Source organism: Clarias gariepinus, chromosome 13, assembly GCF_024256425.1.
Source record: "Clarias gariepinus isolate MV-2021 ecotype Netherlands chromosome 13, CGAR_prim_01v2, whole genome shotgun sequence".
Lineage (NCBI taxonomy): Eukaryota > Metazoa > Chordata > Actinopteri > Siluriformes > Clariidae > Clarias > Clarias gariepinus.
The window spans coordinates 10,257,501-10,275,448 of record NC_071112.1 but is presented as its reverse complement, the minus strand read 5'-3'; the positions used below and the strand labels follow the sequence as shown (position 1 = coordinate 10,275,448).

At 42.9% G+C, this 17,948-nt stretch overlaps 1 protein-coding gene across 1 annotated transcript in view; it reads left to right on the top strand.

Moving 5' to 3' along the window:
• The window catches only part of ttc27 (tetratricopeptide repeat domain 27), a 69,481-nt gene that overhangs the window by 14,523 nt on the left and 37,010 nt on the right, over window positions 1-17,948 (top strand). The window contains exons 6-9 of the mRNA XM_053510289.1: window positions 788-952; window positions 2,091-2,221; window positions 2,897-3,009; window positions 6,002-6,068. Of these exons, the coding sequence (XP_053366264.1) occupies window positions 788-952; window positions 2,091-2,221; window positions 2,897-3,009; window positions 6,002-6,068 (476 nt within the window). The remainder of the gene's footprint in view (window positions 1-787; window positions 953-2,090; window positions 2,222-2,896; window positions 3,010-6,001; window positions 6,069-17,948) is intronic.

The window sequence follows — 17,948 nt, the reverse complement described above, 5'->3', positions numbered from 1 at the left end:
GAGTGAAGGCTGGCCCATGTAGTCCGGTTGAATAAAAGAGCTACTGTAGCTCTTGGAAATGTTTGCTGGTTTCATCAGAGGGGAGTCAGAACACAATATTACATAACTGTGCATTGGCTAAGCTACAATTTGCATCAGCGTAGTATTTGGTGTTGCCAGGTGTATTTTCTCACTCTCTACTGCAAAAAATAACATATGACCTCTGTGTTTTTTAATAATAAAATTTACTTTTAATCATTGAGACTTACTTTTGGACAGCTAGCGCGGTTGTTAACGTCGCTGCTTCGGCAATGCACATCATTGAATTTGGGGGCGGAGCTTCTGAATTACCACCGATTGGTTTTATTTGTTTATTTTTCGCCTGTCGAGTTTCCATATTGAGGGTTCTGGGACAGCTAGCATAAAAATTTTGTACTTTATAAATCTTAATAAACTTTATAAATAAACTTAATAAATAAAATACAATTCTGGGATTATGTGTTTCCAGTTTAATTTGTGAAATGGTTTCTTAAATATAGAAATAAAAAGATATTCTTCATGTTACTGAGACAAACCTTTTGTTTTAATGTGAATGATTAAAAAAAAAAAAGTCATGTTTAAATTTACATAGCATATCATTACATGAGATTTTAATAAATAAATTTCAATAAATAAAATGACTTCTGCTGTGATTTACGGTAATATATTATTACTGTGTAGCGTAAGTGACTGTAAGATCTGCGACGTCCTAGACATTCTGTACATCTGTTTTCTCACTCGTGTCTTTTCTCGCTGGGTTTCCCTGCAGTGTGTAAACATGAGGATGTTCTTCGCGGTGAAACACGCAGATCCCTGGCCATGCTGTTCCACCTGGAGTGCAGCTACACCTGTCTGAGTTACTACGAGTACCGCAAAGCTAAAGAGCATCTACAGAGAGCTCGCGACCTCTCGGGACTCGACATCAACATGACCGGTATGTGTGGAAAATACAAACGTCACCCTGGGTTGGGTTCATGTGAGTCAGTTCTAGATAATGTACGAACAGCCTAAAACAAAAAACAAACATATATATATATATATATATATATATATATATATATATATATATTATTTAATTTTATGTAGATTTTTTTTGCATTAAAGAATAAGTACATAAAAAAAAGAACATGCAATATAATTTTTTAATGTAATTATTTTATTAAAATATATTATTTTGCTTATTATAGGAAATATAACGCATCTATTTAAATAAAAAAAAACATAATTTATATATATAAAATTTAGGCTATTATATTTAGTTACTTTTCTCATTTATTTTTTATATAACCTTTTAAATATATACATATGTATCCTTAAAAACAATGGAATTATAGAATTGATTTTGTTTTTAATCCCCCCTCCTAAAAAAAGGAACACATTTTTCAAATTTGTTGCAATTGTAGCAAAAACCGTGTTTAATATTAATGTTTAATATAATTATTATTATTTTTTAATTTGGGAACAATTTCTGAGCAGTCTGCTTAGCCACGCCCACTTGTTCTTCATATCTATCTCCATAGCCCCGCCCCTTGAAACGTTCTGTCACTAAATGTTTCGCATACAGTTTCATGTACAACGTGCAAATATGCAAGTTCTAAGTCACACGGTAATTTAAACAGAAATGTGTTTTATAAAGTAAAGCATTTGTTTTAGTGTCTTGCCTGATGTGTGGAAAGTTATGGATTTATGATTTCCTTATATATTTTAAAAAGGCAATTCCTGCATTGTGTTAAAATATAAAAATGATTCCCTTTTACTGTGAAATAACCTGAGTGTACTGTAGTTAGATGTGGAATATTTAATAATTACGCTATTTGATGCTACATTTACCATGGTGATGTAAAGAGAGTTGGGTATTCGATCGCCGGGTTGCCGTTGCTTGGAGATGGTTGCTATGGTTACGTCTCTGCATGCGTTATTGTGCTATTTGTTTTGTTTAGCGAGGCATTACTTTAGTCTAAAACGTTGTTCATGCTCAGTGTTGTGTTACACTTGTACATTACTATTATTATTATTATTATTATTAATATTATTATTACCATCCTCACTGTAGTAATTTGGTGCTGTTTCAGGTGCGCTGGGGAAGCGAACTCGCTTCCAGCAGAATTTCCTCGCTCAGCTCATTCTCGATGTAAAAAGGAAGGACGAGTCCCTCGTTCCTGACAGTGAGCTGTCCCCGACGCCCGCAGACCTCCTGCCCAAAGTAACCACACTCTTAAACACACACACACACACACACACTCTTAAACATAATGTAGTTATCACCACCGCCACCAGGGGGTGCACTCTGCTCTCAGGCATTCTGTTTAACTGATGCTGAGGAGTCAGATGGGGGGAGGGGATGTGATCTATTTGCTCTGTGTTCGCTCTGAACAGAAGTTCTGGAGATGAAACAGAGGATGGTTTGTTGTACAGTAGATAAGAGCAGAAGCCCTATGTGACCCTCGTACACTGATACAGCACCGGTTCCTCAGGTTCTGCCGCAGAACGTTAGCGATCTAAGAACGGAGTTACATCGTCTATTACATCTGCTGATGTTTCATGTGGTGTTAAATCCCAGAATGAGTAGATGGTCGATTCTCAGTGTTGCCTAGCAACCGTCCTAGTATTGCAGAGAAGACATTCGAGACTTTGGGGGACATTAAGGATTGTGTTACAAGCGAGTCCACTTTTAATCCTTCTGCTCTCTGTGTGTGTGTGTGTGTGTGTGTGTGTGTGTGTGTGTGTGTGTACAGATGGTTGCAGGTTTATATAGATCAGTAAATCGATATAGTGTGTCAGTGATCTATTGCTTGAGTTTGTATATACTGTAAGTGTGTGTGTGTGTAAACAAAGTCTAAATGGGCTAACTGATCTATTTAAATCTGTCTGTGTGTAGGACCATCAGCTGAATGACGATACTGTACTGAACCAGATAAACTTGGCCGAGCCGTCTGAACACCAGCTTCCTGACCTCAGCGCCGAGGAGCAGGCGCTCATCCTGGGAGTGTGGTGAGCATCTCATTCGCCTGAGCTTCTACAGTTCATCTTCTAGAGTTATTTCTCATGTATAAATAAATATCACACACACACACAATCCAAACCTTCATTCGCTCCACAACCCCCCCATAGCGGTCTGGCTGGGTCTCTAATGTCTACGTAAACACAACGACTTGAAATGAAACGAAGTGATGTGTAAAATAAATAAAAATATCAGGTAAGACGTTCAAAGATGCCTCTGTTAGATATCAGGATGTATTTACACACACACACACACACAGCATACAGTGTTTAATCACTCGGGGCGGAGGCGTGGCCAGCCGATACAGTGTACCGTGTGGTGTTAGAGGAATAAAACACTCACTCACTGCAATTTCCGCTTGTTACCATGGTTACGTGTCAGGATGGGGGAAGGATCAATACGGGGTTCTTCATGAGGTTCGGAACAAACGCACTTTCATCAATATCTAAGCCTGACTTTCTTCGTTAATTCCAGCCGCCGTTAATTAGCTCGGCTCGTCTCGCTTGTGTCTGTGAGGTCGTTATCCCTCTCGGCTGCTGCTTGGAGACAAATCGCCGGTGTGGGATAATTAGCAGGGCGTAATTATGCGGGGCAGTGGCTTTAATTGGACTGAGTGATGGTCGAAGGAATGGATCGGATACGGCGGAGGTAGATTGGGGTGGTGTACTCCACGTACAGTGTGTGTGTCTGTGTGTGTGTGTGTTAAAGCTTTCTAATTTATAGAAAGATTTTACAGGGTAAGGAGGCGTGGATACGTGACATATGGGGCTGTGAGTTGTAGACAGATCCATTCTTTTTTTGAACTGTGCGATTTATTTATTTATTTATTTTATTTGATAGCACTAATGTTTACATGATGATAGATTTGTCTCAAGCAGCTAAATATCTATATATCAGGATTTAAAGTGTTACAGCATGGTGGCTTAGTGGTTAGCACCGTCACTATCACCTCCACAGTCCGGGTTCGATTCCCGGCCCCACTGCTGGTGTGTATTCAGGTGCTCATCTCGGATGAGTGTAAAATGGTGCTGTTCTGGCTCGTCTAAACCTCAGATGTACGAGTGAACACTTCAGTCAGAAACTCAGCGTAAACCCTGTAATGACGGCGTTGGATATCATTACACATCATTACGCTAAATGAAACCCTGCCTCGCGTGGCAGTCGTGTGAACCGAGCTCCAGCACTCATGACGATGATTACAGCCTGTGATTAACGCCTGCTGTTAGATAACGACGTAATGATGTTATAACGGTGAGCCAGGGTGCGACCGCACGGCGACGGACTGATCCGTGTATAAATCCGTTTCTTCTTCTCCCCCTGTTCCTCTGCGTTATTATCTACAAATCATGGAGGCAGTGACTCGTCCCTGCTTAGCTAGCCTGCGCACCGCGGCGTGCCATCAGTTACTCCTGTAATGCAGACGATAATGTAGAGCTCCTTATGGGAAATCCATACGGCTGAGCGGTGACCTCGGCCCGAACGAGGAAACGGTGAAATTAATTTTGTGAATAATCCACTCGTCCCGGAGACCGCCTGTGTTCTCGTCGATAGCGCTCATCGAGTCGGGATTGCGAACGCTTCTGTTCTAGGAATCTGTCAGTCACGGTGAAATGGCTTCAGGTTCTGTTGGTCTGTAACCAGCCTGCACGATAAGTTCACGACCAGAGCTGAGAAATTGGACTGAATCGTCGGACCAGGAAACAAACACGAGCAGGTGCACCCGGTTCATTTTCAGCACTCAGCGTTATGATGTCACAAATCGCTTCGGGAGGCGGAGCAGCTGTGAGTAGGCGGGGCAGATGTGAGTAGGCGGAGCAGCTGTGAGTAGGCAGGGCAGCTGTGAGTAGGCGGAGCAGCTGTGAGTAGGCGGGGCAGCTGTGAGTAGGCGGGGTAATCGATGGGAGCAAGGTTTCATTTGATGTTTAAGAAACCTGACCTGTGAGGTGCTTACTGTGTTTCAGTTTTAGGGTTTAGTGATTTAATTTACACACAATACAACAGTGTCAGTGTTTTAGTGGATTTATTTTATTATATCAGATGTTTCAAATCTATATATAAAAAGTAGTTTATGGTTTATTCTCACTGTGATCTCGCACCTCCAGGGTCCGGGTTCGAATCCCACCTCAGTTCTCTGCGTGTGTGTGTCTGTATATGCGTGTGTGTGTGTCTGTATATGCGTGTGTGTGTGTGTGTCTGTATATGCGTGTGTGTGTGTGTGTCTGTATATGCGTGTGTGTGTGTGTGTCTGTATATGCGTGTGTGTGTGTGTGTGTCTGTATATGGGTGTGTGTGTGTGTGTCTGTATATGCGTGTGTGTGTGTGTGTGTCTGTATATGCGTGTGTGTGTGTGTGTGTCTGTATATGCGTGTGTGTGTGTGTGTGTCTGTATATGCGTGTGTGTGTGTGTGTCTGTATATGCGTGTGTGTGTGTGTGTCTGTATATGCGTGTGTGTGTGTGTGTCTGTATATGCCTGTGTGTCTGTATATGCCTGTGTATCTGTATATGCCTGTGTGTCTGTATATGCATATGTGTGTGTGTGTGTGTCTCACCCAAATGCGGATGGGTTCCCTGTTGAGTCTGGTTCCTCTCAAGGTTTCTTCCCATTACCATCTCAGGGAGTTTTTCTTTGCCACTGTCGCCGTTGTCCTCGGCTTGCTCATCAGGGACATCTTATAATTTTGATTCATACACATTCACATTTCATACAGACCTACATAATTCTTTTGATTGTGTAAAGCTGCTTTGCGACAGTGTCGGTTGTTAAAAGCGCTATACAAATAAAATTGAATAGAATTAAATTGATTGTAGTCCTGATTGCACTCGGCAGCAATTATCTCACGTGTTGTTAACGCTGCACGTGAAGTCTGAGGTTAAACACGGGGGGTTTTGCTGATGCACCTGACTCATGGACCTACTGTACAGTGTGATCTTGTTTTTCGTTGTCCGAGTCCTGACTTGTTTGATGTTTTCTGATTGTACAGCACGGACTTCCAGAAGAACAATCCGGTCCACAAGTTGAACGATGAGGAGCTCCTGGCCTTCACCACGGTAAGCCCCGGCTCTGCAGGCTCCTTCTCCTCCACAGAGCTTTGGCTTTGGTTTGCGTGTCCGTGTTTGCAAAACCTTTTTTTTCCGTACACATTAACGCTGCTGTGAGTTCTGTTAAATGTAAAAACGTAGAAACGGCACGGGAGCGAATCGCTGTGTGAATCTGAAATGATTGACAGCTACGTAGGTGTTTTCATGTCCCGCCCCTTCCTGCTTTCCGTGCCGCTTTTCCTGATGGGAATAAAAATTTGAGCTTATTGATGAAAAAAAAAAAAAAAAAGTGTTCTCACACATTCATATCTGGGTGCGTGTGTCTGTGTGTGTGTGTGTGTCTAAAAGAGAAATACTAAAAACAAAATGTCAAATTCATGATTAAATCCTCTATTTACTCTCCCGCCCCAGTCAGTACAAAAGAATAATGTCGCCATAGAAACGTTTATCAACCACCAGAGAAAAGTCACCGCCTTTTATTATTACTTAGAATGTAAGCATAAAAAATGTAACGATAGTGTTTAACATTTTTAGGGGGACTGCACAAAAAACAGGGTGTATGTGTGTATGCATTTTAACAATGTCTACATCATCTTAAAAAAAAAAAAAAAGCCCCAGACCAGTGTGTGTCCCTCCATGAGAACGTCACGAGTAGGGATATAATCCATAAATTCTGGAATCTCGGATAAAACCAATTTGAAACCTAAACTGGAATAAATGGCCCCTGGGATGAGTTGTGATTTTCACTGCGTGTAATAACGCCTTAGACGTTTAGCCAAATGAGGCGTGGTGTGAACCTTTATTAAAACGAAACGGACAATTTCACGTCTATAAATGTACAGCCATTCTGCCGTCGCAGCCCTGCCGGATCCTGCGCTCTGATTGGTCAGAAGGTGTCGGTTAATTCTCTCTAACGGCAGCTCGACAGCACCAGCGGCGCAGGTTTACATTAACACACTCGCTTGATACGATATCATTTTCTCTGAGTGAATAGAAGGAGTCTCTAGTGCGAGGTGAAGCTGTAACTCTACGTTTTCCCACGTCTTCAGCACCAAGGAGTTTATATTAGATTCGTTTTCACTTTATTGACACTGCACATGTATGGTACAAGGCAACGAAATGCAAACGTTTAACCAGATGTGCATTTTTCACAGTGCAAAGTAATTTGCATGTACACGGAGAAGGAGTTATACAATGAGTTATACTTGTTTGCGGTTTTTCAGTCACATGCTCTTGTTTTTCCCTTATTGACTTTTAAAGCAATAAAGAGAGATGTAACCAGAAATGGATAAAATGTATCACATTGTTGCTGTAGTGTAAGAGGGGTAAAACAGGTGAATATTTTTTTTTAAATAATTTTATATAGCTGACCTGGTGATAATTATAACTATGATTCCTGTCTCAGGACTGTGTGCATGTGTGCATGGAGTTTGCATGTTCTCCTTGTGGTTGGTGGGTTTCCTCCGGGTACCCCGGTTTCCTCCAACAGTCCAAAAACATGCAGGTTACATTAATTGGCGTTCCCAAATTGCTTGAGGTGTTTAATTTAGTGTGTATGTCCCTGCGATGGATTGGCACCCCGTCTAGGATGTACCCCGCCCCGTGCCCTTGGTCTCCTGGGATAGGCTGCAGGCCCCCCATGACCCTGTATACAGGATAAAGCGGTATAGACGCTGAGTAAGCGAGTTGTTACTTACTACCAGAGTGTTTTTTTAAAATACACACGATTCTGATTTATTCTCGTTCTGAAAAGTCACTTGCACTCCCCATCCCTCGTCATACACACACACTTTGCGCTGTTCACTTCAGCAGCTAATCAAAGATTCCTGGTTTTGTTTGCTTCCTGTACATGAGGTGCGATCAAAACCGCTGAACGTCAGATTAAATTAAATTCCCATGAATGTTCAGGCTTGACCTTGTTTCCTTTTGTTGTTGTTGTTGTTGCTGCTGCCGCTCACCACTTTCCAGTAATTTATTCCTGGACTGTTGCCTCGCCGTCGCCTCGCTCTCAGAATCCATTTGCATTCATTACACAGTCCTCACGCTCTTCTGAGGAGAAAGAGAGCATCGCATCCTCAGCTCAAAGCTTGATGTCTTTATTTGTAAGAGTCCCATGTACTTGGCAGCGAGCCCCAGCCATTTGGAACCAGAGCCCTTGATTTCCTGCCAAAACTAATTTCCTCAAAGTTGAGTATCGAGTGTCTAAAGCAGGGTTCTTTGACCTTGAGTGGGCATGTACGGTTCCCCCGGACACATGATCTCATCAGGCCCTCCGCGATGCTCATGCTCTGCACTTTTTGGAGTCTTGGACCTTCTTATGCTTCCTTTGGCGATAAATTAAAAGGAGACGCAGTTTGTTTAAACAACAGCGAGCTTGTCTGGAGAGACAAACACACTCTAAATCCCCTTAACACCCCCCCACACACACACACACGCATACACAATTGCACAGATCCAACTGTCCCAAAGTAAAACTTCATCATTGACGACAGGAAATAAAGGGTTTGACAAGGAGACTGCTCTTGTCGTTTCTGACATCTGTACAAGCAGAAGGCTACCGAGGACACCAGCTCGGGAACGAAACCCGATCCAGAGGTTGGCTGCTGCTGGCACAGCTGCTCGAGTGTGAGGTCCACTTCTGGAAAAGTCGTCTGCAGGAGAATCTGCGCCGTTACATGACCATTTTCTGTCACTTAGCCGGTGGCTCGTGATGTTTTAATGTCTGAACCACACAAGCAGAGTGACACACCATAGATATGCATGTGATGTTATTTTAATCACAATTTATAATTTTTTTCACTTTTGTACAAATTATTAGGGATATTGGGGATTATTGTGATACCTAGGTGCCAATTCGATCTGTATTGCAACTCTGCCATGATTTTATAAACATTCCAACTGAAATAATTCACTCCGACCACACAGGATACTGTGCTGCCTGCCAACATGTGAATAGTTTAGAGCACCGCCTGTAGGATGACAGAGGAACTACAACATATTACCACCTTAAATGCAGAAGTTGGATTTCTTTTCTACATTCTTGAACAAGGCTCGATTTTTTTTAAAACTAAGAAGGAGGAAAAATATGGTATTAGGTAATTAACCAAAAACATCTACTACAGTCAGTTGTGATTTTAAGACTCGAGGGTCAGCTGATCTGGAATAGTTCTTGCAAGAACAGTGCATTTGCAAAACCTATGAAGCACCATAATGAATATGGCTCTCATGAAGACCATTCCAGGAAGGCAAGACCAAAATTAACCTCTGCCCTTTTAATGAAAAAGCATGGATTAACTCACATTTACATTTGAGCATTTGGGTTAGAAGCCGTGCTTAAGGACCCAACAGTGGCAATTTGGTGGTGCTGGGGTTTGAACCTGGGACCTTCCGATCAGTAGTCCAGTGCCGTAAGCCCACTGAGCTATACCCCTGATCCCCCCTGAACGCCCCCCCATCCTACCCCTGACCCCCACCAATCCTACCCCTGACCCCCCTCCAATCCTACCCCTGACCCCCACCAATCCTACCCCTGACCCCCCCCAATCCTACCCCTGACCCCCACCAATCCTACCCCTGACCCCCCCACCAATCCTACCCCTGACCCCCCCACCAATCCTACCCCTGACCCTCACCAATCCTACCCCTGACCCTCACCAATCCTACCCCTGACCCTTACCAATCCTACCCCTGACCCTCACCAATCCTACCCCTGACCCCCCCACCAATCCTACCCCTGACCCCCCCAATCCTACCCCTGAACCCCTCCTGATCCTACCTGTCCCGATCCTAACCGCGATCCGTCCCGATCCTACCCCTGATGTTACCTCTGACCGCGCCCCCCCCCGATCCTACTCCTAATGTATATAACTATTTCATACAAAACATTTCATACATTTCATAGCTCTTGTTAAACGTGTCCCGAAAACGGAAGGAGGGAAAATAAAACTTACCTGTGATAAGGTGATACCTGTGTGGCTAGTGCGTTTTTTGCTATTCTAATCTGTCACCCTGATTAGCACAGTCTGGACAGGCCACGCTCACTAGCCACAAAAATAACTCTCATCTGTCACTTACCATTTCATTTTACATCACAATTTCTGTGAATTTAATCGAATTGATATGTGTTCCAGGGTGCACATTAAATATTTCTCTGAGGCTCCGAGACCGAAGCCTCATTGGGAATCTAGCAGCGCATTCCATTTATTTATTCTATTGCCGTTCTGGGAAACCAAAAAAAGTTAGAAGAACTACACTGCCTTCTTTTAGTCTGTCGTCTCACGTAAGGCTCTTTTTCCCCCCTTTTATTCCAAATGCATGAGCTATACGGTGCGTCATGGTTTACCTATTTTATAGTCTAGCAGGCATCCAAGAAAAACCAGACCGATGGGCCGTGACAAGTGCTCGGGATCGTAACTCATTCCTCAAGGACGTTTTTTTTACTTTTTTTTTTACCCCCTTGGTGTTTACTCTTACTGCCTTTTAAGTAAAAAAGAAGAAAGACAGAAAGAAGACCCTTTTTCACAGCTCCTATGTGGAGGACAGTAAACACTGAACCAGCTGAACTAGCTCTTTCACACCACCACCAGGGAACACTTTCGACAGCTCAAACGTTTAACTCTGTAAATACTTTTTTCCTCCAAACCATTAATGAATCGGCTTTTGTGTGCGCAGAATAAAAATGTGCCGTGCCAAGTGAAATGGCTCCTCGCACGTCCTTGTAGGTGAGATGAAGAGGTGATATTTTTATCTCCACCATCGTGCTTGATGCCGTGTCTCATAGCGCTACTTGGATTGCTGTCGCGGGGGCAGTTTTTCACAGCTCTCGGTTCTGGGGTGAACCCTTTCCGCCGTGGTTTAATAAAAAAAAAAAAAACAAGCACGAGGGATGTCTCCATTTATACACCACGCTTGAATAAAATATTCCTGTCCACAGGAAACAGGGGTTCATTTAAAACTCTTAGGCGTGCGGTTATTGCGCGGCCGGTAGTCGTGTAATTTGTCACACAGATCCCACATGGAATGGAGGAGACATATGTGCTGAAAGTTTTAAATAAAGCAGACTCTGTTGGGAGAACGCCGCTCACTGCTGGGATTTTAATAAAGGCTGGACGGGTGGAGGTTCACCATTTATCAATTTTACCAGCTGTTTTAATTTAACAGTCCTTACCCACTCGCTCGCTGGTCTCTGGTTTGGAGATTAGTCAGAGTGCCGGGAAAGACAGTGAAAGAAATGCAGCTAAATGTAATTTGTTAATATTTCAATCGATATTACAGTCATCGGCGCACGACTACACCGGCAATGGCGCATTATTGCTTTATCTCGCTGTTAGAAGTATAGAGATCTACTCCAGAAGTCATTTGAATGTTTTTGCTAATAGCTAATAACTCTGAGCCGCGGGTTGCTCATCACTGGACAATTCCACCCGGCTAGGTTCGAGGCAGATCGGGGGCAAATCCCAGCTGGAGGAGACTGATGCAATCTGGGTTTCAAGGTTGGAGTTAATTGCGGAGGAGACTGATCAGGAAGAGTTGAATGTGCAGAAGAACATTCTCGGACGCTGCTGTAGACTTCATCTTCTCCAGCACTGAGGAATTTGCACCCTGTGCTGCGGTCTGTTCCAGAATCACGAGTTGGGTAATATAATATAGCGTACCCTTTGAAGCCTGAAATTTAAAGTGTAGTCCGAGTTCAAATGTTCACAGAATTGTGGCTTCTTAATTCACATTTGTCAGTACGCTACAGGGATTCTTTAATTTATGCACGTTACTTTAAACATGACATCACCCCGAAGCTTGGCCTGCTGACTCCACTCTGTACCAGGGTGCGCCTGCTTTCTTTCTCAGTTGCCCCAATCGAGGGATCATCATGATGTCCGTGACCACCCTGATGGCGGTTACTTCCTGCATTCCTGAGTTCTGCTCTGTTAACATTTTCCCATCCCCTTCCCAGCAGCACCAGTAGGGTGTGAGCTGTTCCACATTGGGTGTGGTGGTTCCTCAGATAGCTCATGTCAGCATTTTATTTCCTCTTGGTTGATTTTTTTTTTTTTGTTTTGTACCACACTGACCACGACCCAATGCTGTGTTTGTTTAGTCGTATCCTTGCTCTGATTCCCTCGATGCCGATACTCGTGTTGATGTCAGTTGTGAGCGCCGGCCAAGGGCAGAACATCGCTGGAGGCCTTGTGTAACTAATGCAGGATGAGATTTGAAACAGCTGGCTGCATGAAATAATCTATGATCTCTGATCTGAGGTCATTGCCATAATGGTGCTCAGATTGTGTTGTTTTTCATCAATGACCATGGAAATGGGCGCTGCGCTTGGCCGCGTTGATGATAATGAGGGGGTTTTCTCCTCGCCGCATGATGTCACTCTGCTGATTTAGGTTGGGTATGAATCGGCTTGAGCTCATCATTAACTCGATCGGATTTAAATCGCGTCCAGTTCCGGGCGCGTTCTACATGACCTAATGATGCATCAGTATGCTCAGAGCCTCACTCGGATACCATTTAATCTGTCATTACTGTAACCTTTAGGAAGAATAGATGATCGTCAGCCCAATCCAAAATGCTGTGAATGAACCATTATAAAGATTTTGTGGTATAAATCGGTGACATTATCTGTATCTGAAGGTGTTCAGTGCTCCAAATCTCCATGTCTGGATTTAATACCAGGATGGGCGTGGCCTGTAGAGAGACACCACCATGAGAGTGCCAAGGCATTAACTTTCTTAGGGTGATTAGCACAACCCTAGATTTATTTAACCTCACAGCAACTTTTTCATTATAAACATCATAATTTTCCTGTTTATGGCTATTTTTAATATCTTGGAATGCCTTTAAATTCTGGTGTTGCTTAAATCATAGCAGCTATAAACACTCGTTCTCTGACCTGTCGCTCTTTTTTTTCCGGGACATTAATTAAATCGTTTCTGAAAAACTCCAAAGAAGCGTAAACTCCAATATCATGAAAACGTCAGCGGCTCCTGTTCCAGACTGTTACAAAGCTTTGACCCTGGAGGCTCCTTCCATAATCGTTTCCACTGTCTCCCTACAACATCAGTGATCTTTCAAATTGCAATTCACATAAAAACTATAAAAAAAAAAAATTTTATAACAACCCCACCAATATATCATAAAGCATTGGTGTTTTGAGGATGTTAAAGACATTGTCCTGGAGCCCGAACACCAAACAGAAGTTAGAGCCAGGGCTAACTCGATTTGTCCTTCACGCTTACTTCCTCCTTAAAAGGGAATTGATTTTAGGGCTCACGGAGGGCGATGTAACTGCGAGCCGTGATGGCTTGTTAGCGCTTGGCACGTCTCCCTTCCCGAACACAGCTTTGTGTTTGTGACACAAAAGACGATGTCATGACTGTCACGCCTCGCTCTCCGCGTGCCGTCGTGTGGAAACTCCAACAAATCGGGAAGTAATTAGCGACTCCTGTTTACAGACCCTTCATCCATCCTTGCTCTGTTGTTCCAGGAAATGCAGCCGCGTCGTTATGATGTTGGATTAGCAACAGATTTCTGACTCTTTTCTCGCAGACTTTGATAGAAGCCAGCTGTTTTTTTTTCGGGGAGAAGAATTTATCCGACTGGATGTTTAAATGTTTTTTTAATTGAGTCGTTGGGAGAGTTGTGTTCCCAAAAGTGTCAGGAGAGCATCAGTAACGAGCAAAGCAGGCCTTTTCCTTCCACTTCAGAGATCTTCTGTTCGGTTCTTCACTGATTGATGGCGTCTCTGCTCCTGATGATCATCAGTATGCAGACGATGCTCACTCTCCTCTGCAGAGTCTAAGAACTTTGGCTGATCCTGTGAGCAGGCATCTTCCCAGCCTACATGTGGATTCGTGAATCTGCAGGCTGGTTAGATGGTTGTCATGTGTCCAGCCAACACCAGCATTTTATCTTCAGTGTCTTAATCCTTCAAACAGCTCCTCCTCATTGCAAAAATTGCCATTGACCCCTTTTGCACTGCTTGTGTAGACTGCTTTTTGTATCAGATTCACACCATTTAGGATGGTTCCTCAAGGGTTCTACCATTCTAAGAGCAATAGTTGTGCACAACTAATTTACATGTAGTCACTTCCAAAAGTATTTGCTCCCCTAGTAAAGATTCCTGGACTGTAGTCCAGTTAAGGTTTGGCAGAATTGTGTGTCACAAGAGACAAAGAGCATAAAAGACAGAGAGATGGAGACTGAGAGTTAGACAGTATAAAATAGAGACAGAAAAACTGAATGAGAGAGACAGCGAGACAGGAAAACACACACAGCGAGAGAATGTTTTGTTATGATTGTGACTCAGTGATGTTTTGAACTCCAGAGGTTTTATCCTGTGTAAGTCATCACTGTGGTTTTAGCTGACCACTTTCTTGGCGCCGTAGCTTCCTGGTTTTATGGACTAAGCCACTGTGGTATCGCGTGCACCTGCTCTGCGTTCTGGCTGGAGCGAGAGCCGAAGATCACCACGATTTCCGCAGCGAGAAGCCAGCGCACGCTTTTCAACTCGCGTCTAAAATCTATTTAGTGAAAGCAGGTCGGCAACCGCGGTTAATTTATAGCTGCGGCGTTTATGCAGCCGTCTGACCGTAAATCTCCCGAACGTGCCGAGCACCAGGCCCTGATGCATTCACCAGACACGGTCCCTTTATGTGTATTCCTCTAAATAGACTCGTATCCACGAGACTCTGTGCAGCGTCTCCGTTTATTAGCAAATAGAGTTCTTTTAAAGAAACAAAAACTAAGATATTTGCATGATTGTTTTTTGCTTTTTTTTTTTCCCTGAGCTGAGTTAAAATGTTCTCTATGAAGCAACAAAATCTACACAGGCAAACTCGAAAGAGAAAAACTAAAGAGAGATGTCGTAGTCGGTGCCTGGGGTTTGTGATGATGTGATGGCGGGTTTCCTGCACACCTTCATCGAGGCTTTTACACGGTTCAGCGCTTCACAGGCGTCCAATCCTGCGAGTTACGTTTCTTTTCCTCTTGCTTGTCAGCATGAGTTTGATCACCAGCCACGGCAACTTCAGACAAATTACCGTCTTGATACAATCTCTTGTTCTGGCTCACACACATGGCTTAAAGGAAGATCTTAAACTAAATACAAAGTGTCATATCACAACTACAGTCTCCGCACAGGAAAGAGGAAACACTGCGCCGGAACACGAGACACGGAGGCTGTAGTTGCACATTCGGGTTGTAACCGACCCGATCCTTTCGTCTTGGAATTCGGTGATTACTTTCCATGGAACGCAAAACTCTCATACGTGTCTTGGCCTTTACTGTAGTTTTAAAAAGATTTAAACAACCTTTATTAGCACTACAAGAAAAGACGACTTACACATTAGGTAATAAAGAAATAATGTGCGTCCAGATGGTTCACTAGTTAATTGCATTAATATAGACCAAGGCTGGGCAGACCCTGTTCAGTGGTTATTACACTCACTTGCTCGCTCACTCATAGCGCTTATCCTGTACAGGGTCGTTGGAGGCCTGGAGCCTATCCCAGGGTCTCGGGGCACGAGGCAGGGTACACCCTGGACAAATCCATCACAGGCCACTGCGGGACTCAAGCCCTCAACCCTGAAGGTGTGGGGCCACAGTGCTAATACAACACAATCAGTTTATTATATATGCCCCTAAACCCAGCCCTGGTGATAGATTTACTGATGCTCCTGTTGCTCAGTTCGTGAACCCTGGAATAAAGTGATGGATGTTTTTAGGAACTCCAGATCCGACAGCTTGAGATCCTCACGAGCATCTGGTTAAAACAGCTGTAGTTTAACCACACGGAGGTTTGAGCTCAAGACCGAGAGCAGGATGAAGGATCTGGCCGGATGAATTTTTTCACGTCATTGGGGTTTTGCTTTGGGAGTGTGTGTGCTGCATTTCAGAGTAGCGTAGGCTGTAATCAGTGGCTTTAATAAAGAAAGTCTGTTAAAGAATAGTTTGGTCTCTCGGTTTGACTCACATCCTCGTCCTCGGGTTGGTTAGATGAACAAGCAATGGCTGGCTAAAAACAACTTTTTAGGACGTTAAAAAAACAATACCCAGGTGCTCGTATTTTTTATGGTTTCCTGTGGAAGTCATGAAAAACAGATTGTGATTGGTCAGAAGGAGACGTCTGGTCACAGGGTTATCCTCCCGTGCTTGTTTTAATATCGTTTCTATAGTAACAGCGATGTACACAGGAGACATTCAAAATTTGTCCTTTTTTTTTTAGACTTCACTTCATCACGTCAGAAAAGTTATTTCAGAAGAGATGATGTTTATGTGCTGTTGGAAGCCATACAGGTAATAAAAAAAAAGAAAGAAATTCTACAAGGTTAAGAGTGGAGGAGGGAAACGCTTTTAGGATTTATCCACTGCAGAAAGGCAAAGAAATGGAGTGAGGAGGAGTGAGAGGGAGATTTAAGGGCGAGTCGTTCTAAATGAGATGCCCCTGTTCACTGGGCCGTGTCCTAACCTTTATTACTTTAATTAACCAGACAGGGAGCAAAGTGCTCAGACTCGAACCGAAAAAAAAAAAAAAAAATATCCAGGGCACTTTTGTGCAAGCTAAAAGCATGAATTCTAATTAGGTCTCTCTATCTTGGAAATCTCTTACTGCGGTTTTCTTTCAGTCCAATCAACCCTCACACAAACCCACCCGCACAACCTGGAGTCCTGTCCTTCATCAAATGAAAATCGATTCCAAAAAAAAAAACAAAAAAAAGATGTGAAATGTTCAGCATTGTTTAGTGCACGTCTGTGAAACGTTTAATGGAGAGACGTTAATAAAAAAAACATAAAAAAAAAAAAAACCTCACACATCTCAGACCACATCTGTTACAGCATCTTGGCTAAACCGTTATCCTTAAATGTCAAAGCGATCTGGAGTAAGAAGCGGAAACGGTTCGAATCTGTCTCCGATGGCGCTCCAGAAGCTTCAGGTTCACGTCCACAGGCAGATTATCAAACACCAGGGAAGTGTTTGTGTAAGTACGTGCTTTCAGGAGTGCTGAAGGTCATCTGTTTAGCATTTGTCCATGTATAAGGTCCAGCTGGAGAGTCTGTGTAAACATCTCAGACCTTCAGAACCCACGCTCAGAAACCTTCCTGTAAACTGCAGGTTAAATAAAGACCTGGTGACGGTGCAGCATTCGTTAGTTATTCATTTGCAATTCTTTACTACTTTATAGTAGTACCCTAATGTGTTGGTAGTCATTCATAAGTAATTAATAGTAAATATGAGTGAGTAATTAGCAATTTTTTCATTAGTCAACTAGTGGTACTTGTGCGTAAATAATCAGTAATTAACAGTAATGCATTAAGCTTTGAAATGCACAGTATTTAATTCTAAAGCTTTTGTAAGCATGGCTAAGAATACGGAGTGACGTCTTTCCTAAAAGTAAGCATTAGATATTTTAATTTTTCATTTCAGAGCAGAATTTTAACATCAACTGGGTGGAGATAACTTTTACTCCACTACATATTACCGCAAATATCAGTACTTTTACTTAAGTATATTACTGATTAGTGTTGCATCACATATCCACAGTGAAAATGGCTACTGTGAGCTAAGACAAGCTCTGTATTTTTTTTGACACTTTAATACACCGTTCTTCTGATTTTACTACTACAGTAAATAGAGGACTTCTACTTTTACTTGAGTATTATTTGCCTTATAGAATCTTTACTCAAATACATTGAGTTTTTGAGTACCTTGCCCACCTCTGGCTGAGGGAGTTCCAGATGTTCTGCAACCTCTAGGTAATCACAGGGAGGTGTGATGAAGCTGCGCTACCGTTGCCACCCTGACGCTGATTAATTCCCATAAACGGCACGTCTCTTAGTCTTTTTCCTCCTCAAAGAATCCCATCAGAATTTGTATCCGTTTATCGTAAC